Consider the following 24,103-nt stretch of genomic DNA (forward strand, 5'->3'; position numbering starts at 1 on the left):
TCACATGCGAGGAGAGTGTGTTAAGCAGATGGAAAGAGTACTTTAAGAGGCTGATGAATGAAGAGAATGAGAGAGAGAAGAGGTTGGATGATGTGGAGAAAGTGAATCAGGAAATGCAACAGATTAGCAAGAAGGAAGTAAGGACAGCTATTAAGAAGATAAAGAATGGAAAAGCTGTTGGTCCAGATGACATACCTGAGGAAGCATGGCGGTGTTTAGGAGAGATGGCAGTGGAGTGTTTAACCAGATTGTTTAATGGAATCTTGGAAAGTGAGTGGATGCCTGAGGAGTGGAGAAGAAGTGTACTGGTGCCGATATTTAAGAATAAGGGGGATGTGCAGGACTGTAGTAACTACAGGGGGATAAAATTGATGAGCCACAGCATGAAGTTATGGAAAAGAGTAGTGGAAGCTAGGTTAAGAAGTGAGGTGATGATTAGTGAGAAGCAGTATGGTTTCATGCCAAGAAAGAGCACCACAGATGTGATGTTTGCTCTGAGGGTGTTGAAGGAGAAGTATAGAGAAGGCCAGAAGGAGTTGTATTGCGTCTTTGTGGACCTGGAGAAAGCATATGACAGGGTGCCTCGAGAGGAGCTGTGGTATTGTATGAGGAAGTCGGGAGTGGCAGAGAAGTATGTAAGAGTTGTACAGGATATGTACGAGGGAAGTGTGACCATGGTGAGGTCTGTGGTAGGAGTGACGGATGCATTCAAGGTGGAGGTGGGAGAAGGATGCTAAGGATAGAGCTGACAGGGAAGAGAAAAAGAGGAAGGCCTAAGAGAAGGTTTATGGATGAGGTGAGAGAGGACATGCAGGTGATGGGTGTAACAGAACAAAATGCAGAAGACAGGAAGATATGGAAGAAGATTATCCACTGTGGTGACCCCTAACGGGAGCAGCAGAAAGAAGAAGAAAAAGGTGAACCTCCTTACCAGGAATAGTGTTGTCCAAAATGAAAGCCACTGAGCCACCGACAAACATGGCTGTTGTAAGTAGCACATTCAAGACTTGATCAATCTCTGCAATGCCTAAGAATGGAAGAAAAAGAACAAACACAAAAAGCATACTGGAAATTGGAAGGGACAATTGTCATGTTGGTAGCATCACTAAAGAGGACCGCAGAGGCAGTCACATGAGTGAAAGTTACCAGAGAAAAAGATGGATTAGAGTAGGGTAATGATAGGCCATTAATGAACGATTCATTCTTTTTGAATGATTTGTTTCAGTGAATAATGGGAACTGATTCAGTAGAGTTCAAACGGGGTGTTAAAGCGCATGTATGATGGTGTCAGCTTAATTTATTTAGATGTTTAAAGCACACGTTCAAGTACTGCCTGTTGGATTCAGGATTCTTGCTCATGTCACATACAATTCTTTCTAAATCACTATCGGTGAATGAGAACCCTCAGTTGTGGCAAACAACCTCGGCCATTACCCAGCCGGGACGCCAGGTAGGTGGAAGGACTGGAGGACAGAGCATCTGCGAGGCATTACCTCCCCTGGGATGCTAGAGGGCAGCCCTCCTGGGTGGCTGTGGCACCATGGATTCCCACAAGGCACACTGGGACTTGGAGTTTGGTACAACCCTGATGGGTTCTGTTGGCGCCGCCATGGGGAGTTGCAGAACCCTACAGTGGACTTCCACCACAACTGGGAGTGATTCAGGTAATACTGATGAGCCACCAGGCGCACTCCCAGGAGCTGAATAAAAGGATCTGCCTCACTCCATTCGAGGAGCCAGAGTCAGGAAGAAGTGGACAAAGCTTGCCGGGAGAGAAGTAGAGGCGGAGGAAAGACAGAAACACAGACAGACAGACAGGGACTATGCTTATTTCCTATGGACATTGTGCTCTTGTGGGGTGCAAAGAAAGCGCTTTTTTCACCTATAATTTATATAAAGGTGTGCTGTGTGGCAATTAGTGTCCTGCCTGTCTGTGTCGGAGTTAGGAAGGCTGTTTGGGCCCCGGTGCTCCACACAGTATATTAGAATGTTTTGTTTGCTATGTACAATTCATTATTGGAATTGTTTCAAACAAAAAATATATAAACATAGTATTAAACTAATATGTTTATGTCCCTTTGTATAATCAAATTAGTTACACAAAACCAAATCTTCTAAAAAATATTATCCAAATTCCTATGAATTATTTGCATTTAAATTTGAATATAGTTTGCACTTTGTATGATTCATTGAATGCACCGAGCATGTGTTATTCACTAAGTCTTTTGAGCACGATTTTCGTTCATTTGATTAGTGAACTAAATCATTACCCAAGAAAGTCACATGATTCTCATTAATTTGATCGGTGAACTGAATCATTCCCCAAGAAAAAGACACACAATTCTTGTTCACTTATGATTCTCAAACTTAGTGTCCTATTTTAATGATGTATTTTCACTATATTGTCATGTTTCTCATTTTCAAAGACGATATTTTATGATATGAATTATCAACACATTTAATATTTAATTCAATACAATATAAATTCAATGTAATTGAATAAATAATAATTGATTTGCAGTTCAATCAAAGGCAACCTGCCTCCTTTTTATTATTGATGAATCAAACAAATTAAATGAATCAGTTAGTTTGAAAGAATCAAATCAGCAAAGTGAAATGAAATGCCCATCATTATGGCAGGGAAAGCCAGAGATAGGAAAGAAGTTGGGAGTGTCCTGCTTGTCTGTGCAACATACCTGTCACAAGAGGGTTTTGTTTCAGATAGCTTGGCAGAACCAGTCCAAAGAAGATTGAAAAGCCAAGAACAAAAAGGTTCCGAGATGAATTGAGATCCACAAACTGAAGGTTGGACAGGCCAACTGCTGTAATCATTCCTAAATAAGAAACACAGAAAACAGTGTAGGACTTATTGGAAACATCAAACATTCAACCAGATAATATTCTGAATATTTAAATTTTTAAAAACCATGTAAATACCCATACTATATGAAAATAAAATTATATATTCGGTAAAGTTAATATTAATTTCTAAATACATTTCTTGGTTAGACCATCGATATGAAGTTAGCCTACAGAGTCTCAGGAACTGTTTTCACACACACCCACAATAATTCACATATAATAACTGACAACAAGGTCAGAATATATCAGAACCTGAACACAGTGAGAAGTCACAGTAAAAGGTAGCAGCATGTGAAGCCATTAGAAGCCTTTGTTTACTCTGTTAGTGGGATAGCAGAGCCAAGAATTTCCATTTGGTTCAGAAGTAGTGACCAGTTAGACAAAAGCTACAGCTTGGTGACAAAAACATCACAAGACCTAGCTTAATGGATCACTTAATGACCACTGCTTCATATTAGGTTTAGCTTAATGAAGCAATATGTCAAAGCCCTGTCAAGTAAAAATGACATTATAATTAAAATCCCTTTTTTATTAGTTTAATTTTGCAGATCTGTTTAATCTGCCTAAAGCAGCTAAGACAACAGAAGCCACTAGGTGGTATTCTAGCCTGATGTCCTTGGTTCATATCTAGGCCTGTTCTGACACAGATGTGACCCTCAAATGGGAAACAATGCCATCGCAGACTCAGGAGGACAGGTGTTGGCAAGACATGGGTTGGTAGGAGGAAGAAATGCCAAAGTCTTGATGAAAAATATATGACAGGTACTACACAGAAATATTTATACAAATACTTTACTGGGAATTGTGTAGACAGGCTTAAGGGGGCAAGGAGTTTCATGTTTTGCCTTTTTTAACCTTTGTGTACAACATACACTATTATATACCAAAGGTCTGTAGTGACCCGATATATATTTCTATTTAATTCAAACCACTAATAACATTAATTGTTTATGAATTCAGTTTTATTGAAACATTTTTCCTGAACACTTTTCTTTTTTAAAAGTAACTTTTAATACTTATATATAAATCATACAATCATAGCCTGCTAGTCAGCACAATAATCCCAGACCACAGCTACATTTTAGTAATCATTGTAATGTGGCTCCTGGCATATTCTGCAGTGATCAACTGTTTGGTAGTCCAGTAATACTGAACATGTGTGTCGCCATCTGTGTTTTTTGTCCACTTTGCTTTTATAAAAAACTGTTTCAGGTAATATGAATTGTGCTGTCAGCTACAGCTGCCTACCCTGTTCATTTTCAACATTCTCCTCCTCAGCTTAGCTCTGCCCTTCTACAATTTCCTTGCCCAGAACATTCAGGATCTTTTGGCATCAGAAGAAACAATCTGCAAAGCCTAACACTTTAGTTCATCGTTTGTCTTCCTGCTGCATGCCTCTTCTCTAAGTCTCTCTCTGACTTGTCACCTGCCGTCAACGACAGGGACTCCTTTCAAGGGCTTTTTACAATGATAAGCATCAGCTGCACTTTTCTTATTTCTTATCTCTCTCTGAATTGATAAATACCCAAATAATAAGCAACATTAAAGAAACACAGCAGTAATGACACCTTCTGTGATTTTTGTTTCCATAAGAAGCTGTTTCAGGTAATGTGTTATGCTGTTTTACTCTGCAGCAGCTGAAGCTACTTGCCCCTTCATTCTCCTCCTGCTTGTCTGAGCTCTGCCCCTCAACAATTTCCTGCTCACAATATTCATGATCTGATGGCATCAGAAGTATCACTCAGCACTGCATCCCTCTATGACTCTAATCTGCTATCAACAACAGTTGCCCTTTCAAAGGCTTGTTATGATGGTAAGTCACAGGTTTACTTATCTTACTTCTCTCACATTTGTAAGTATAGACACAAAGAAATCCTGAAAAATGCAAGTTTTATTTGAGCACTGCTTACAAAGGCAGCATTTGAAATGTTCATGTAAAAATGCTAACACTTTACCACATTTAGGTTTGCTAGCAACCCAATTAATTTTAGATGCTTGAGTGGTCATAGTAAAATAACTTTAAACTATTTTGGCATATTTTTGATAATAAATTGTTGCAGATGAAATGAATGAGGCATACCTGTGGAAGTGCGTTCACATTGTATCATAAGACACTGTGAGAGCTGTAAACTTGACATCATGGGGCGCTAGTGATCCAAGGTATGTATGCAAGGTTTAATTTATATTCTGTATTCTGGTGTTGTTGGACGGCCCTTCTTCATATTTATAGTAAATATTTTTTGTATATTGCCACTTTTATCTCAATCTTTGTTAGTGTACAATTCAAGAGTTTCCTGTGTAGTCCACAGTGTCTAATATTTTATATATTAATTGTTCCTATGCACTAATACTTTTTCACTTTCATTCTTTTATAGGTTTATATTACATTTCCTTTAAAGTAATGTGTGCAATCTATGTAAATTTGACAATCTATGTGGTATTCTGAAAAAAATATCACAAAACAATAGACTGAATTTAAGTAAAAATGAGCTTCTAGTTAAAAAATAAACTATATTCTCTTGCACTTTTGACAGAAGAGCAGTTTGAATAAAAAAAAAAAAAATCAAAGCTATTCTATACAAATATTTTTGCATCTGCTAATATTACAGTGTACATGAACCAGGTCATTACAGGTCGAACAAACTATGGTGCATATTGTAAATCAAGGTGTCAAAGAGCCTCTTGAAAAAAAAAAGTGTCTATTGTGTGTCCTACATGAGTCTAATCTGTACAAAAATCGAATCTATATGGTCCCTCTCTTCTAGTCATTCTTACCAAATAGGGTGCAGAACAGGGCACCAAGCACAGGGTCTGGCAGAGATGCAAACAGAGCACTGAACTTTCCAATGGTGCCAAGCAGAATCATGAAGACAGCCCCATATTGAATAACTCGCCTGCTGCCCACCTGAAGGAAGGAAGGAACAGTTTCAGAATATCAATTCAGCCTTTTCTTGATTATTTAAAACTGCCTACAAAAGATCGAGAGAAAATTGTAATGCAAAAGTACCTTTGTAATACCAAGTACCCCAATGTTAGGGCTCGAGGAGGTGGAACCATTTCCAGTGCCAAAGACGCCATCTACTACACATGAAAGACCTTCTATAAAAATTCCCCTGCAAAGGAAAAGTAAAAATTAAATTCCTACTGGAATTACATGATTACCTTTGTTTTAATGCGTTTCAGAAGTAACTTGAATTACACTAACACTAGAACTAGAATTACCAAAGCCTACGGAAAAACTCGTAGATCCATCCCACCTTAAATTGATTCGCACCTCTCCGTCAGCGTCTTTTGTCCTGTAGATGTGTCGATAAGCAGCAAGCAGCCTGCTATCATATCCCCCCACCGCCGCACAGTTTTGTCAGCTCAAGTCTGTTTACCTGTGTGTCAGTTGCTTAGAGTTGTCTAAAGTGAGAAGTCAAGCAAAATGACACCTTTTATAAATACTATATCGTTATATGGAACACACTTTTTCATGTTTTAGTAATAATTGACAAAATATAGACATGAAGTACATAATGTGTGAGTCCTGAAGTCCAAACATCAAATAAACACTTTCACAAAAGGTACAAATATAACACAACAAGTGCGCTTTTATTCAAGAATATAACTGCAGAAAAAGAACCCACGTTAGGGTGCGACATTGACACTCCATTGATATGACCGCTTTGTTGGCAGAACGGTATCAACTGTTGGCTGGTAATCATAACTTCACAGGTTTGACCCGGACGAGTCCGTTTTGAGATGTGGGCTACTCCTGTTCTTACTATTTTAGAATAAAAACATACATTTCATTTCAGTCTGTAATAGCCGATGTAAATTTATGATACTTGGAAAGGTTTGCTTTGGTTTTTTTTTTATTCAGTTTTATTCTCTCAGTCACGTTCATGATCCCACCCCCCCATCTGACATTGCTGTTTTCACATAAAGACACGCTATAAAAGAGGTGAACTCAGATGATGACGACGGTTCTACATCGGAGAAAGAATGCACGTCGCACTACTTCGCTGTACTTTATATATGTACACGGGAAGCTCTGCAGTCTATTTGTGACGTTACGCTGTAGGAAGTAAGTAAATAAATAAAGGTAAATAAATAACATTCGATCTGGCTCTTATATACAAAGTACAGCAACGGCAGCTTCCACCTGCAGCTATAGCCTCTTCAGTACACAAGCGACTCTCCACGCTAGTGTTTAAATCTGGACGGTGCATTTGCCCAAAACATTAACATTTATATGTTACTTACATAAAAGCCAGATCGAATGTTATTTACTGTGATTATTTTTACTTACTTCCTACAGCGTAAAGTCACAAGTAGACTGCAGAGCTTCCTGTGTTTGATCGACACGGGCATGCTCAAAAAATACACGTGTAATTCCACGAAAAGTGCCTGCTGACACTTATGGTACGAGAATACAGTTAGATCTTTTTTTTTGGGCACATACACCGTCCAGATCACAATACAGCGTCTATAGCTGGAGGTGGAAGCTGCCGTTGCATTTTTCCAGTCACTGTACTTTGTATATAAAAGTCAGATTAAATGTTATTTACCTTGATTTATTTACTTATCTTCCTACACCGTAAAGGCACAAGTAAACTGCAGAGCTTCCTGTGTTTGATCGACACGGGCATGCTGACACAGTACATGTGTAGTGAAGTGACTTCAGCTGCAGGTGGAAGCTCCTGTCTCACTATACACAACTGTGTTTGATCTTATTTAGGAAAAGATCCCAGTTGTCCCACGGGAGAAAGACTTTCCGAGACTCTTCAGTACGCAAGCGACTCTCCATTGCTCACGCACTAAAATGTCAGAAGGCATTTTTCATGGCATTACACGTGTAATTTATAAGCATGCCCTTGCTGATCAAACAGAAGAAGCTCTGCAGTCTACTTGTGACTTTACGCTGTAGGAAGATAAGTAAATACATCGAAGTAGATAATGTTCGACCTGGCTTTTATATAAGTAACATATAAATGCTTCTTATGTAAAGACCATCACAAAACATAATCACAAACAGGAGTTTGCACGATACGTTGGCGAGCTCTGTAAGCCGTGCTGTTTCTTTGAAGGACAGGTGTGGGGCAGACTGACTGGCATGATGACGCCGGACTTCATCCAGTATCCAAATGGTGCCATCTTTCACCTTTACGTCTGGTGCAGCTGCGTTGTTCTTATATATGATAGGACGTTTCTTGCGGGGATGGCTTGTGTTCTCTTTCTCCGATCTGAGTTCGCCTCTGTTACAGCACGTCTTTATTTGAAAACAGCAGTGTCAGATCGGGGTGAGTGTGAACTCGACTGAGAGCATAAAACTGAATAAAAAAATGCTAACCTTTCTAAGTATTATAAATTTACACCGGCTGTTACAGACTGAAATGAAATGTATGTTTTTATTCTAAAATAGTAAGAATAAGAGTAGCTCACTTCTCAAAAGGAACTCGTCCGGTGTTGAACCCGTGAAGTTTTGATTACCAGTCAACAGTTGATACCGTTGCACCACCGAAGCAGTCATACCAAAGTGGGTATCAATGTCGCACCGTAACGCGGGTTCTTTTTCTGTAGTTATATTCTTGAATAAAAGTGCACTTGTTGTGTTATAAGACTTCAGTCTTCACATACACTTTATGTCTACATTTTGTCATTAGTACTAAAACATGGAAAAAGTTTGTCTTTTAGGTATGCATTCAACAATTCTGTCATTCTACACTTCCATAGATCTTTGTAGACACGGAACACACGTGAAATGCATGTGTTCCAAATAACGATATAACCTTATAGCCTATGCAGCTCTGCCTGACTCCCTGATAAACAAGGGACAAACAGTTGGCAGAGGTGTTTGCAGTTTCTCTGGCAGTGTGGGGGGGTGGGAGGGGGGTGGTTGATGGTATAGCAGGCTGCTTGGAATTATCGACACATTTACAACACAAAAGACGCTGAATGGAGACGCAAAAGTGGATTTAAGGTGCTCTGGAATTACGAGTTTTCTCATAAGCTTTGGTAATTCAAGTCTTAAAACACACTCGCACACACACACAAAAACACTTCTGGAGTGATGCCACAATCCAAAACTTTAAGACTTGATGTGTTTGGAAGTGGGATCAGCTCTTTGAAAAGCAGTATCATAATCGGTTTTGAACATACTAGTCGTCAAGCAGATTTACACAAAATAGATTTTATGATTTCAGAACACATCACTAGTCCTATAGCAAGCTCCCAACTGAATGTTACTATCAAAAGGAATTAGGAAGTAAAGTTTCTAGGACAACATGAAGTGGATCTTGATCAAATTTCATATAAATAAATAAATAAAATAAATTCTTTGCATTTATATAGCACTTTTCTCACTACTCAAAACGCTCAGCAATTGCAAGTTAAGGGCCTTGCTCAAGGGCCCAACAGAGCAGAGTCCCTTTTGGCATTTACGAGATTTGAACCGGCAACTTTCCGATTGCCAGTGCAGATCCCTAGCCTTAGAGCCACCACTCTACACAGCCAAATGGTTTGATTTGAACATTCCAGTCTGTTGTCACAACAATGCGTTCTACAAATCTGTGTAATATTCAGATGCCATATTATTGATACTGGAAGTTTTGGCACAATATCTTCTTTTTTATTACTTCTTTGAAACTTTTCCATTAAATATTATTTTGTATTACAGTGCCTTGTTTATGTACTTCACACAATCAAGTTAGGTGTGAATTTTTTTGTGCAAGTCATGCATGACAGACATGTTGATAAGTGTCTAAGTGCAGACTAAGTGTCTACAGTTTGAATTGTAGGCTCAATTAATGCACAAAACTACTTTATTAAATAAAAAATAACTTGAAAAACAAACTGTTTTTACAATATAGGGACAAGTGTCTGCCAGGTTTACTGTAAAATCAATTCTGAGTGTTTTTTTTTTTTTCTACAATGTGGAAATTGGAGTTAGACCGTACCCAAATTTACAATATTTATCTTTAAGTTTTGTTTAAAGAAAACAATAAACTAAACAAACTGTTATATGATAATTCATCTATTAACTCATCCTTCTTAATCCTATTATGGAGTCTCTTAGGGAGGAAGACCTCGTACTGGAATCCCATTAGGCAGGGCATGCACACCCCAAAACATACTACCATACTCATGTCAAGACAATTTTCGATCTTTAATTAAATGTTGTACAGCACTATTCATTCTTTATATTTATTCTTTTTTGCAAAAGAGATGTAAACAAATAGAGTTGTACATACAGTGCCTTCAGAAATTATTCAGACCCATCCACTTTTTACATATTTGTTATGTTGCAGCTTTATGCTGAAAATCATTTAAATTATTTTTTTCACTCATCAGACAGTACTCATTACATCAGAAGGACAAAGCAACAAACAGCATTTTAAGATTTTTTATTATATTTTTAATTTATTGAAAAAATATCACATTAACACAAATATACAAACCCTTTGCTGTCACATCTGAAATTTGGCTTAGGTGCCTCCCATTCTATTGCTCATAATTGAGATGTTTCTGCACCTTGTTTGGTGTCCACCTGTGGTCAATTCAACTGATCACACATGATTAGGAAAGGCACACGATGCCTGTATATGTGTGGTCACACAGGTCAACAACAATCAAGCCATGAAGTCAAAGGAATTGCCTGCAGAACTCAGAGACAGGGGTGACTTTTGCAGAACTAAAGATTTCCAAGACCACACTGGGCTTCATAACTGTTAAATGGAATACATCTGGAACAACCAAGATTTTTCATAGTGCTGGTTGCTTGGCCAAACTGAGCAATTGGGGGAGAACAGTCTTGGCAAGAACCTGATATTCAGTCTGGCTGAGTTTCAGCAAACTTGTGTGGAGATGGGAAAAGACTGAGGAGAACAACCAACACTACAACATTCCACTAATGTGGACTTTTTGTAATGATGACATATGAAAGCCCACTTGGAATTTACAAAAAGGAGCCTAATTGACTCTCAGACTAAGAGAAACAAGATTCTCTGATCTGATGAAATCAGGATTGAATTGTTTGACCTCAATTCTAAGTGTCATATCTGGAGGAAACTAGGCATCGCTCATCAACTGTGCAATATACCATTCTAGCAGTAAAGCATGGTGGTGGCAGCATTACGCTGTAGGGTTGCTTTACAGCAGCAAGGACTGGGAAATTAGTCAAATGGAGAAAAGTTATGAGATAAACTTAATTAAAACTTGCTCCAGAGCATTCTGGACCAAAGGTTCACCTTCTAAGCACAAAGCAAAGACAGAACAAGAGTGTCTTAGGGACAACTGTGTGAATTTTCTTGAGTGATACAGACAGAGCCAAGACCTGAAACGAACTGAACATTTATGGAGAGACCTGAATATAGCTGTCCTCTGACAGTATTCGTCCAACATCACAGAAGTGTAGAGGATCGACAGAGGTGAATGGCAGAATATTCCCAATTTAGGTGTATAAAACTGGCAGCGTCAAACCTGAGAAAACCCTAGGCTGTAATCACTGTCATTGGGGATTTAATAAAGAAATGAGTAGCATCTCAGAATACTTTGTTTCAGCGTGATATTTCTCTTTATTTTTAAAAAATTTGTAAAAAGTTCTAAAATCCTGTTTTTGCTTTATCACTGTGTGGCATTGAGTGTTGCTTGATGAGGGAAAAATTCATTTAAATGTTTTTTTTAACATAACAAAAAGTGAAAAAAAGTGAACAGGTCTGAATACTTTGTGAAGGAGCTGTATATTTTTATAGTTATAAAATATATATATATATAAAATTCTTTTCGCGTTTGAAACAGAAATTGTGTATGACCACGCGAAATGGAAATTACGTATAAGCACAACATATTATAATACAGGAACTAATCACTTCATTTGTGGATGCCATTTTTATATCGTCTTTACAAATTGTTATTATTTGTGTGAGAGTTATTTTACTGATATTGAAAAGAAGTTAACACAAACACACCGATCTATCCCATAAAAGTGTGCCCTGCGTCTCCCTCTCCCACCTCTCTGGACTCCAGCGCTGAGCCGTCCACCGCCGGACACGTTCTGACAGAGAAGTTTTATTTATTCGTCCAAGTGGCTGTCGCAGAAACTGCCACATTCCAACTTTTTTTTAACTGGCAGTACTTGATAGTAGAAGAGATTAAGAAAATAGCTTTGCGTCTTTTTACTTAACTGCACCGAGCTGTAGAAGACCGCCTTCAGCGGTGAGGGGTCGTGACAACAAAGTGGACGCTGCAAGGCGCGGAATGGCGGGCTGCTTTGCCGAGTCGACAGCTTTGCAGTTTCGGGCAGTGTCCTCTCTTTTCGCAACGTTTCTGACACTTCAAGTGCCCCGTCGTTTCCTTGGACAGTGAAAATCTTTGCGAATGAGTGTAATCGGCGTCATCGAAGTGTGACTTTCTTAGTAAATTGCAGTAAACAGCTACTTACTGTCCCATAAGGTGAGTTTGGGTCACTAAAACCCTGCAACATTCAAGGTTGCTTTTGTGATGAATTCTTTTAAGAAGATGTAGGGTTTATATCTAAGAATATGTACCGATCTCTTCATGTAAAGTATTGGACTTGGGAATTGTTTGGACCTTCTGCCCATTAAGCACGGAAGGGCAGTGTCCACATTTCTCAGAATAATTTTTCTCTTAAATCACAGGCACGTAGTGCAAGGTTGTCAAACAGGTAGTTTACCCGAAACCACGGCAGCAGTACTCAATGTATGTTTACTTCTTAAATGTTAATGTTTTACTGTTTTATAATTTATACACTCCTTATATATCATTCAAATTCTCTTATGGAAATGTTTTACTGTTTAATAATTTATATGCTTCTTATATGTTCGGGTTTCCTCCGGGTGCTCCGGTTTCCTCCCACAATCCAAAGACATGCAGGTTAGGTGGATTGGCGATTCTAAATTGGCCCTAGTGTGTGCTTGATGTGTGGGTGTGTTTGTGTGTGTCCTGCGGTGGGTTGGCACCCTGCCCAGGATTTGTTCCTGCCTTGTGCCCTGTGTTGGCTGGGATTGGCTCCAGCAGACCCCCGTGACCCTGTATTCGGATTCAGCGGGTTAGAAATGGATGGATGGATATGTTCTTCAAATTCTTTTATCAAAATGTTTTACTACTTAATAACTTATTTTATAAATACTACATTTTTTTTTTTACCTTGCACTCAGTGAGCGAAGCCACTGGGTAATCAGCTAGTATAATAATAAAAATCTTTACGCTTATGTAGTGCTTTCCTCTCTACTAACAGCACTTCAGTGAGTGGGCAGCCACTTCAACCATATACTGTACGGTACAATGTCCATGTGGATGAATGAGTTAAATTTGCACTTTAGAGCCACTGAACTTTGTCAATTGTATCATATATTATTATTCTAAAGCGTCACTGAGATATGTATGAGATATGTACAGAAATTAATTGGAACAAGACATACAGACAAGACATGACATTCGGGTACAAGACAAGACTCTACCTGTTGATGGCATGGATTGGAGGAGGTGGGGCACACGAAAGTCGGGCACAGGCATAGTAATCTCCAATTGACTCAATGATACTGGCAACCACTGCACTGAACATGCCAATAACTCCCGCTGCTGACACTGTTGGGAAGCCCCACTGGACTAAAAGCAAGAAGAAGCTGAAATTAGTTATACCCAACTCCCCTAGCACAGTACAACTTCCAGTGCATGTTCATTTATTGGTGTAATACTTACACGGGTAGGGCACTTTAAACCAAGGTGCAACTGTCAAGATGCCCTGACGAGCATCTGTTCGTGCATAGTAACCATACTTGTCCTTCTCTGGGGGGAAGACATCCGTCACAGTAAAGATGAAGCACAACAACCAAGACATCAGTATGGCCATGATAATCTTAAAAAGATATAAATGCAAAGTTCAGCTTCTTAAGGTGGACAGAAACTTTTTGTTAAGGAAAGCAACAGGCTAAATCCTTTAAAATAGCATAAAGCACCTGCAGGTATTTACAGTCCTAATCATGAAGAGTTACATTAGTGTTTAATACAGTATATTGAAAAAGGTCACATGATCAGTCACTTTTACTCCTCCTGCTTTTGTTCTGCCATTTTAGTCTTTGGTGCACTCATATCAACACTAGACAAACAAAAGCAATGTGCACTTGCAGCTTAGCTAGAATACTAAAACAATAAAACACAATCAATTATTAGCACAATTGCGTCACAAATATCATTATTGTCAGCTTGCCTGGCAAGCAGATGAGAAACAGATGATTATTAATGTGACAATTATAGGATTTCAGGTGGTAATTATGACTTTAAAGCTGTTTCCATAGCTATCTTGGCACACTGGGGAATAACAAGGACTATCCAGAACTGAGATTAAATCTTTTAGAATGTTTACATGGTCTCTAATAATATTTTTCAGAAACCGCTGGACACAAAGTCTTGAATACTGTACATTACTGCATTAGGAAAAAAAAGCTACAGTAATAAAAAAAGGTAACTCACAGGAAACATTTTAAAGAACTGAAGACGATACGCCGTCCATCCTTTTTTAGACTTGTAAATTGGAAGGGGTAGGTGAACATTGCGAGCATACTGAGAGAAGAGCAGCACCAAGAAAATTGTCCTGTTAAAAAAAAATATATATATATACCTGTATATTTGGCTGCCACCATTATCCAACTGGACTTACTAGTTTAGCGTATAATTGTTTATATCATAGTGTTGATTATTTCCTAAAAGTTTAAACTCAATTCCTAAATTACTGCTCACTAAACAGCCTGTTTAGAAAATCAGAAAACTTGTTAAATCTGTATGCACATCTCTGAGCATGTTGGTATAATGCCATAAAAAAAACAGCAAAAATCACCATGAGTAAAATGCCAAGAGAAATACCAGGATGATCTGAAAATATATTGAATGTTGCCATTTTCTAATACACATAAATGTGTTCATTCACTGAAGGTGCTTATAAGACAACATGGATGCAATCTCTTGCACCAATCACGTCTCTCTTTTCACCAAAGTTCAACATGCAGGAGTGGTTTATAAATACATTTTGACAGATGGTATATCACAAATGTTAGCACCACAATTTCAAATCCTCTTTCCACGTTTACACTTGGTACTGGGGTTAACTATAATTTTTAAAGTGTTGCAGGGAAGAAAGGCCTTTATATTAAAATCTGCATTTTTCATGTATTGTCATACTAGAATGAGTACTCAAGCACACTACAAACTATCTACTATCTATTCCACTCCAGCTGACAGGAGTGCTTGAAGGCAGATTGATACTGAATGTTGAACCCTAGGCCTAAGCCCAATTCTGCATGATCACAAACTGAAAAAATGAAAAACAAACCCGAGAAACCTCAGCTGAAATTGCTCATCATGCTCAGCTGTAGTGCTTACAACCTCCTGTGAAAGCTTTATTTACTCTTATCTTGAGTTTCCAAAGCTATGTGATCAAAACAAAACAAGGCTAATTTCTTAAAAAAACAAAAGGAAGTTGATGTTAAGCATCACAGGATGCTTCTTGTCCATAGTTACAGTAATTAATATGGAACTTACCGAAAAAAGCTAAAAACATGTTTGTATATTAAAGGTTTCAGAATTTCTTATGGAACAGCTATTTAATGGTTTACTTGTTCTCAGATCTGTATATATTCAAACAATATTACAAAAACTTAAAAAAATAATCATAATTATAACATCGTGCTGGGATATCTTATCATGGAATCCCCATCAATTCCTTTTCCTAGTTTTGAGACCAGATGCCTTAATGTTTATTACGATAATACAGCGGCTCTTACTAGCTAAGCAATACAATTAAAATGCCATGAGAGTATTAAACAATTGTAAGCTTTTAGTTAACGTACTAGACAAGAAAGTACAGTATTGATTTTGTGAATGACCTTGGTTATTTTAAATTGAAAAGGGCAATGAAAGGCTTCATTGTCTAACCACAAAATTCATCACCTGCTGTCAATGTTGAAAAAGTGCCTTGCAATATCTTATAAACATCACATTTTATTACACAAAATGGTTTTCTTTTTGAAATAGCTGTTTCTGAAACAATGACTTGTTCATGTGCTTTCAGGATTATTTTCAACCCTCTAACATTTTTCACTTGTCAGGAAAGAACTCCACCTCAGAAGCTTAGTGGAAATTGCTTTTTTTGTCAATTCATTTTTCTAAACTTTTTTTTACATGGTTTGGTTAAATTGTCTAACTATGGAATATTGATCACTGTAAAAACTCTGCTACTTCTTCATAAAGCTGCCGGTGCTGAAGTCAATAATGCCTGCCTACACTGCTTACACCATATAAACATGCTAGACTATTAAGATTTTCCAAATCAGAACAGTGGGAAGTAGAGGAGCTTTTAGCATAAATTCTCACTTTGCACCGAGTGACCATATGATGCAGGGAAACAAAATCAAATGTTACAGTGAGTAGTTCAGAGTTATACCTTGTAGAGCAAAATATCAACAGAAATGTCTCACTGTGGCATACAGCAGGCTCTTATTCAAGGGTAAATATGTTAAAAGACCCAGTAACTTACAACATGGCAATGCCCCAGTGTTTGCCAGCACGTTCGCCTGCAGCCTGGAACCCAGACAGACCTATCAAAGAGACTGTTGGGGTGATGGTGAGAGGACCAATGTACTTAAGGAGAACACCAGGGAGCCCCAGAACCCCAATGAATACTTCAATCATGGAGGAGATGATGATGGCCCCCTGAATCTGAAAGAAAGAGGGGGATATTATTGTGTTTGCACCATTATTTTAAGAATTATCAAAAGAATGTCATTTGATTCAGTGTAATGTAAAAACCAATACACTTTAGATTCTCTTTGTATGAAATAAGTAAATTAACAGCATATCAGCTGTATGTTAAGATCAATTTAAGTAAACCAATTTATACTGTACCTCTCGAATCCGGGGGTACCAGATATGTTCAGTGTGCAGCAGCTCAGTACCATTCAGAACAGGCACATCTGTGTAAGACACACAAAAGGAAAAAGTAAGTAATGCACAGAGTTTTTACAAGGAAAAATCAGGAAGAGTGCTGAACAGCTCACCTGTAGTGTTGCACTTCCACTTGTCGAGAGCCAGAATGGCCCTAGCAGGGGCAAGGAAAGCAAAGGCACTGGCCTGGAATAGAGGAAGCCTATGGATAGATACACAGAGAGCATGAGATGGCACCAAAGTCACAAATTCTTCACTGCATAATAAGAAATCATATCTAAAGAACCACTCTGGATGGTGACATATTTGATAAAAAGGTATTTGAGCTTGTTTTTGTAATGTGACTAAAAGCAATGAAAGACAGAGAACTAATTTACTGATTTAATTTCTTTAAACATCCATCCATTTTCCAACACGCTGAATCCGAACACAGGGTCACGGGGGTCTGCTGGAGCCAATCCCAGCCAACACAGGGCACAAGGCAGGAACCAATCCTGGGCAGGGTGCCAACCCACCGCAGGACACACACAAACACACCCACACATCAAGCACACAATACGGCCAATTTAGAATCGCCAATCCACCTAACCGGCATGTCTTTGGACTGTGGGAGGAAACCAGAGCGCCCGGAGGAAACCCACGTAGACACTGGGAGAACATGCAAACTCCAAACAGGGAGGACCCGGGAAGCGAACCTGGGACTCCTAACTGCAAGGCAGCAGCGCTACAACTGGGCCACCATGTTGCCCTTCTTTAAACATCGTATTGCAATGCAGAAGGCAAAGAAAAGACAAGAAAAAACTCAACTTCCAGATTGTAACTGTCCTAAGCAATACAAAGACCCACAACAGGTGCCACAGCCATCAACCAAAATTAAGTAAACAGAAAAATCTTAATCCACTGTAATGCAAGTTAATAAATGTGGCACATACAGTAAGTATTAAGCATTAGTACATTTATTATTGCAAAATAAACAATTTTTAACATTTATTTAAAAATTAATTCTAAAGTATAAGCACTGAACTACTAAAACATCCAAGAACAGCATTTTCCAGTAAGACTGGTTTCAATATTTGTACCTTAAATACTGTATTATAGACTGCTCATCTATTTATACACTTTAGATGTGTGTGTTACTGAGATGACTCACTTCTAATATTTACAGTGAAAAGACTTTTCTAAACTCATTACAAATAAAATTCAGAAATATCAGACATTAAAATCTTAACTTAATAAGGAAGAGCGTCGTACATGTGCAATAAAGGTGATGATGAAGGTTACAGATAGCATTTACTCCTTTATGCTGTTCAAAAATAAAGTCACATTGACCACCAGAGGGCAGCAAAGTTCCTACTGGAAGCCTAGGATACTGTACATTGTAGAACACATTTCAGCAAAGTCATTATAGACTTAACAGCTTCCCTACCATAAACAAACAAATCCTGATGCTCTGTCACTAGTTTGGTCTGTTATAGAGACCCTGGATCACAAAAAACGGCAGCTATCAATAGTTCGGTGTGGAAAGTGGAGCAAATTAACTAGAACAAATGGTAGCAGAAATCTGATGGTGAAACTAAATCCATGTCACATTAAGTGTCTTCTAGTCGTGAAGTTACGTCAGACTTGCTAACTGCAGTTGCTTATCTCAACAAACCACGTAAATTTAAACAAATGAAAATCACTAGGCATGTGAAACTACATGACTGCATCCTGACTTTCCAGCACTTTCTTGTGTGCCCCTTTTACTGACAGCCAGTAGTGAACTTCATGATGAAGGGTTAATAGGTATGGCAAGTTCAGCCGCAACCTACTCCCATTGTGTGTTTTTTTCCATTCTGTTGTGGTACATAAAATATAAGACATCAGGCAAACGAGTTTCTCTTTTGTTTGTCAGGTCCAAAACACACGTATTCTTTATTCCTCATCATTGCATTCTATGTATGGTACTTTCAGATGAGCATTCAGCTCTCATACACTCATTCTGGTTGTTAGCACTCACTCACACAAGCCTGCACCTGCGACTAAAGACAAAATCAGGGGCAGGATATGGATTAGTTCAGACTAGACAGTGGCCATCATGGCAGTCTGCCACTAACTGCCTCCAACTGTCTAAGAATATGTAAATGAAGGCTACAAATGAAAATTGCTAGACAGGTCATCTAATGGTACATATTCTTTAGCGTTCAGCCCATGTGGATTTAAAGTGCAGGACACCGGCACTGACAGGCAGTGAATAGAATTATGGACTACAAATATTTTTGATCACAAAGATCTAAGTCAGTCCTTATTTTTGGGAGGAGAACTACATTACTTTCTATGGCTCACAAGTATTAATTGGCTTCTATCTTCTCCAACATACATAAAAACCTCAAAGGCATTTCCTGCAACCCCCAGTAAAGGTTACTGCGGAAAACAAGGACCTATCTCAAAATTTTGTATAAAAATGGAATGAAACTTGTGACTGTACAAGTTGGAAGCAGGGCATGTATGTATCCCAAAGTGGCAAAAAGAGACTTTCAAGAGTTGACAGAAACATGAGAGATGTGAAATGAAGTTTCAGAGAATTAGGACTCTATGACCTATTCAATAACCCTGCATTTAGACACAATCTAGATTCCCATACACTTTTGCAGGAGAAGGAATTGAAATCACCATTTAGATAGGTACACTGTCCCTTAAGTAAACAACTAAGACAATACTAACAGACAAGAGTAAAACTTGTGATGTACAGGCCAACAGAAACAATTGTACCTAGTGAGTTATTTACAATATGCCCATTCTGCATAATTCTAATACACAGATAACATATGGAAAATAAAATCTGAGGCTGAAATGCTTACCTACAGCCAAATACAGTCTGCAGCAAAGTGGTGATTCCCACGCAAAAAAAGATGGTGCCAATGAGCTGACTAGTGGCCCACTGGTCATATCCAACACACATGGCTTCAACAAGTAAAAAGGGCACAGCAATGGTGCCACTGAAACAAGTCAAGTAGTGCTGAAGGAGAGAGAGGGAAACAAACAAATTAAAAAAAAAAAAAAAACACTTCAAAGTTTTTCAAGAAAGAAGCATATTCATTGTACATTACAATATATGTAGTCTTAAAGAAAAATTACATAGAGATTTGGTTAAATATGATCAAATCCTGTGACACTGCTACCTCGCAGATTCAAAATTCTGGCTTCAAATCCAAGAACTGCATGTTGTCTGAATGGCATTTGCAGTTTTCCTCCACATACCTAGAAGATACGAGTTAACTGGTGACTCATAATTGGCTACTGTTAGTGTAAACTGGGTGTGCAATGGACTGGAACAGCATCCAGGGCTTTTTTGTGCCTTATGCCCAGTGCTGCAAGGATAAGTATTCATTCCTCATGATCTTGGATTTGAGTGGATTTGAGCTTGATACACCATCAAACCTGCTTGCGCATCTCTTTGCCTTCTTTGCAATTTTATTCAGTGAAATAGATCCTTTTGGTGAAAACCTGGAAATGATTGGGACTTTTGGAGAACTCAGCAAAATGCACTGAAGTCAAAAGGGAAGGTGAACCTAAACTACCACTGACTTGATTATAATGGTGCAAGGGTCTTTAAAGTGTCTCCAAAAGTCAGGGAAATGTCTAACTATGCTGGATTGATTATTGTGGCCACAAATGTGACTTGAGATATGACTCAGCAGTGTTAACCACTGCTCAACTGCCTCCCGAGATTATAGTCAATTATAGTCCTTAATTTCTCTCTGCATCTCCAGAACTCCTATCACTACAACTAAGTAACACCCACAGAGCCTGTGATGTAAGGTATCACCATTATATACTCAGGGGGCTATCTGTAGCAATCTGCGCTACAAAGCGAGGAACATAACATGCTCAGTCCAGCAATGAAGACACAACATATGAATCTATTCTCATAACATACTTATTATGGTTAGCTAATATACCCCTCAAATAAAAAAATACCAAATAGCATCTTTGAAATGTAAGTGGGGTGCAAGTCTGGCTGGAGTACCAGCTGGGTAGTGACATCACGCATGCATGAATAATTTCTGGCATATACACGCATATGCAATGTCACTACCCGATAAGGTAGTATCCACTGTAAATTATTCAAGCATCAGGCAGCGCCATATAGCATAGAGGTATATGGAGGCATATATGTATGTATATCTATGACACAGTTCAGATAGTAACATCCCCAATCAACATGCCTGCCACAGCCCTGTGATGTTACACTGGCCTCACAAAGAATCATGGGATACTATGGGGAGTCTGTCTAAGCTGCCCGCACAACAAATTTTTTTGGGAATAATTTGCCAAAAAATGTCACCAGCGAATCCGGTGAAACTCATCTTTCAACATTACTAATGGAACATTTAGCTACATTCAAAAATTAAAATTTTTAACATCTTAATTTCTCAATATCAAATTGCTGACTTGGTACTGTGCCAGAGAAACCAATGGCAGACATACAGAAGGGGGAAAAAGTGTCCACAATTGATGATAAAATTTCACTCTGTATATATCTACTTGTGCAGGTTTTGTTATTCCTTCTAACCTACTGTGCCTCTCCTTGACTGTACAAAAATATTGTTTCTAAGGCATGGAACCATTTGGTTCTGTCTCCATTCAATTTTCACCCCAAATTGTGACATACTTACTCTTCTGCAAATACAGTACTTGCTACATTCACAATAACTGTGTACGTTAGGGAAATTGACCATACTGTTTTACTTATTAAGACACTGTGAACAGTAGGGCTCTGGAAAACTACTGTATATAAAAATGTGACAAACTGCTATGTCATCATGCCACAGAGAAAACTGGTAAAGCATGTTGTGTGCTGCTTTCATTTAGAGGAAACCAAGAGGAAATGCTTTGCAAAATTCAAATCAATTACATGCATTGCGCTCTACTAAAGCATTAGTGAAAAAGACTAGAAAAGATACATAGATAAAGTGTAAGGACGTCTAACTCCAATATACAACTGAACTTGTAATATTAATTATTCTTATACTAATGCTGAACACTCTACTTTTTATTTACCTGTAGACCAAGAAAGATGCAGAGGTACCATGGTGGGACATCTTCAATGGTATAAATCATATCCATTCGCTGTGCATCTATGCTGTTAGTACTGTCCATTGTCTCTGAGAGGGAGCTCTGTGTGACAAAAACGAAAAACTGTTACTCTTTCAAATGCAGATGGGCACTCATTAGTTATTACATACATACATAGTAAATCCCACTGAATCCAATCCAGGGTCACGGAATGCCAAAGCCGTTCTGGCAACATCAGGCACAAGGCAGGACCTAATCGTGGTCCTCCTACACACTCACCCAGCCTTACTCAGACTTTGGACAATTCACCTAATGCGCCTAGTACTTTTAGGGCAGCAAGTTGAACCCTAGAAGCTTGATCCATAAAGCAGCAGTACTGATCACTGCTCCGCGATGCTGCTCAGCTCATGAACATCTAATTCAAAAAAAGTTTTGGAAAATAGCTTTGATTTTTAACATTTAAAAGAGTATTGTGGAAAGGGTTAACTATAAGCAAGTCTGTCGTATTATGGCAATTATCTCATCAGTGATCAGCACAGAGGCAGACTTGCTACGAAAGCAAAAATAATTGAAGTAAAGAAAAATATGTTATGTAAAACTGTGTAAAATTTGTTAAAAATAGTAACTAGTTCAATTTTTACCATCAGTAATATAAATATCCATCACAGGCAATAGCTCATACATGGTGCTATACATATTGAACAAAAAGTAAAAGAAACAAGGTCAGCCGTCCGTTGTTCATTATGGAAGCCTACAAGCTCTTTGCTTTGGCCAGTATCTGACCCAGGAAGCTCTTGAATTTAACAGCCTGGACCAACGATCTGTGCCGTTACTAACGGCAGCTTACAACTTTGTTCATGAAATTGAAATCACAGAGCTTCATTGTCACTCTCCAAAGTGCTTCTCATTGTGGATACAGTTCAACAGGATCATGTGAAGTGAACTGTGTCCTAAACAAGAACACCTGTGCTTGTACATGTCAAGCTGATGGTTTTGTAAGCAAGTACCCATTACCAAAAATAAAATAAAAACGTGAAATTCCCTGCCTTTCCAATTAGTACTGCAAGTTTTATTAATGTAACATGAAGAGGCTTGTATGAAAGGTGTTCCTATAGACTGGCACTTATCGGAAACTCATTTACAACCTAGATGTTAATTTTCATGACAGGCTGAAATAATGGCTAACATTTTATTCGAACTGTATAGCTACCATTGCAAAGGTCTGAAGAAGCAGAATGCAGCTTTACAAAATACAAGCAGTGGTAAAATTTGAGCGAAATCAACACTTGATGGATGGAAATTTCCACTATAACCTGAGCCAATGCACACATAGAGGCTTGGCATGGTTAGTCTAGACCAGCAGTTTTCGGCTTATGGACAAACAGAAAATGAAGAAAGACAGTGAAAGTTAAAAATATAATAAACGCATTTATTCTGTATCATGATTTGTCCAGCTAGGTCCTGAAATGGAAATACACAGGTGCCAGTACTCTCTTTTCAAGTCTGAATTCTTAATAGAGCAAAAAGTTTACCATTCAGATTTACTAACATTCGATCAGAGTTCTGCCTGGGATTTTCAAGCATCTGGATTGACAAACATTAAATCAGAAAGACTGTGTGTGTTTTTAAAGATAAGCCAATTGGCAATGATCAGCACAATAGGAAACTTATCAGGAAAACAAGTTTCTAGCCTTAAAATTTACTAACATTAGTTTGGAGAGCAAAGTTGGGTAGGGGTAGATGGTGTACTTGCGTTTGGTATTTACAGTGTTAATATTTACTATCACTAGATTGGGACGTGTGCCCTCATTTGTGTCTTGAGCATCCAGATGTTGTGAGATTCAATTTGAGTATAGGAAGGGGGTTTCAGCACCCTTGGAGTTTCAAGCGTTTAGACATAACATGATGCAATTTTCTTTCGAAATGTTATCTGAAATGTGTTCAAGTTAGCTAAAAAACATTACCTGGGAATTCACAGATTTTACGGACTGGCAAAAATATTCTAAGGACTAGCAGCAGCCTGTGGACTGGCGCTTGGGAAACATAGCTCTAGACAAAAAAAATTGTACTCATATTGAAAGAGTTTGATGAAAACCTCTTTCTCTTTCTTAGAAATAAATTGAAATACACTGTGTGTATATATGATAATTAAAATTGGGGGAAAACAGAAGATGAGGTGACTTTTTTGATTATATCGAATTAATGTTTTAAAATGATAGTCAAACATGAATTTTTTAACCGA

At 38.3% G+C, this 24,103-nt stretch overlaps 1 protein-coding gene across 2 annotated transcripts in view; it reads right to left on the reverse strand.

The window, feature by feature from the left end:
* Nucleotides 1–24,103, reverse strand: part of slc23a2 (solute carrier family 23 member 2) — a 138,587-nt gene that overhangs the window by 5,966 nt on the left and 108,518 nt on the right. For both annotated transcript variants that reach the window (XM_039768362.1, XM_039768363.1), the window contains exons 4-15: nt 21,847–21,963; nt 19,644–19,801; nt 16,917–17,005; nt 16,765–16,832; nt 16,397–16,578; nt 14,338–14,458; nt 13,567–13,723; nt 13,326–13,473; nt 5,870–5,975; nt 5,638–5,767; nt 2,697–2,834; nt 932–1,027 (exon numbers count right to left, since the gene is read on the reverse strand). In XM_039768362.1, coding sequence (XP_039624296.1) covers nt 932–1,027; nt 2,697–2,834; nt 5,638–5,767; nt 5,870–5,975; nt 13,326–13,473; nt 13,567–13,723; nt 14,338–14,458; nt 16,397–16,578; nt 16,765–16,832; nt 16,917–17,005; nt 19,644–19,801; nt 21,847–21,963 — 1,510 coding nt within the window. The remainder of the gene's footprint in view (nt 1–931; nt 1,028–2,696; nt 2,835–5,637; nt 5,768–5,869; nt 5,976–13,325; nt 13,474–13,566; nt 13,724–14,337; nt 14,459–16,396; nt 16,579–16,764; nt 16,833–16,916; nt 17,006–19,643; nt 19,802–21,846; nt 21,964–24,103) is intronic.

This window comes from Polypterus senegalus, chromosome 11, assembly GCF_016835505.1.
Source record: "Polypterus senegalus isolate Bchr_013 chromosome 11, ASM1683550v1, whole genome shotgun sequence".
In the NCBI taxonomy this organism is placed as follows: domain Eukaryota; kingdom Metazoa; phylum Chordata; class Cladistia; order Polypteriformes; family Polypteridae; genus Polypterus; species Polypterus senegalus.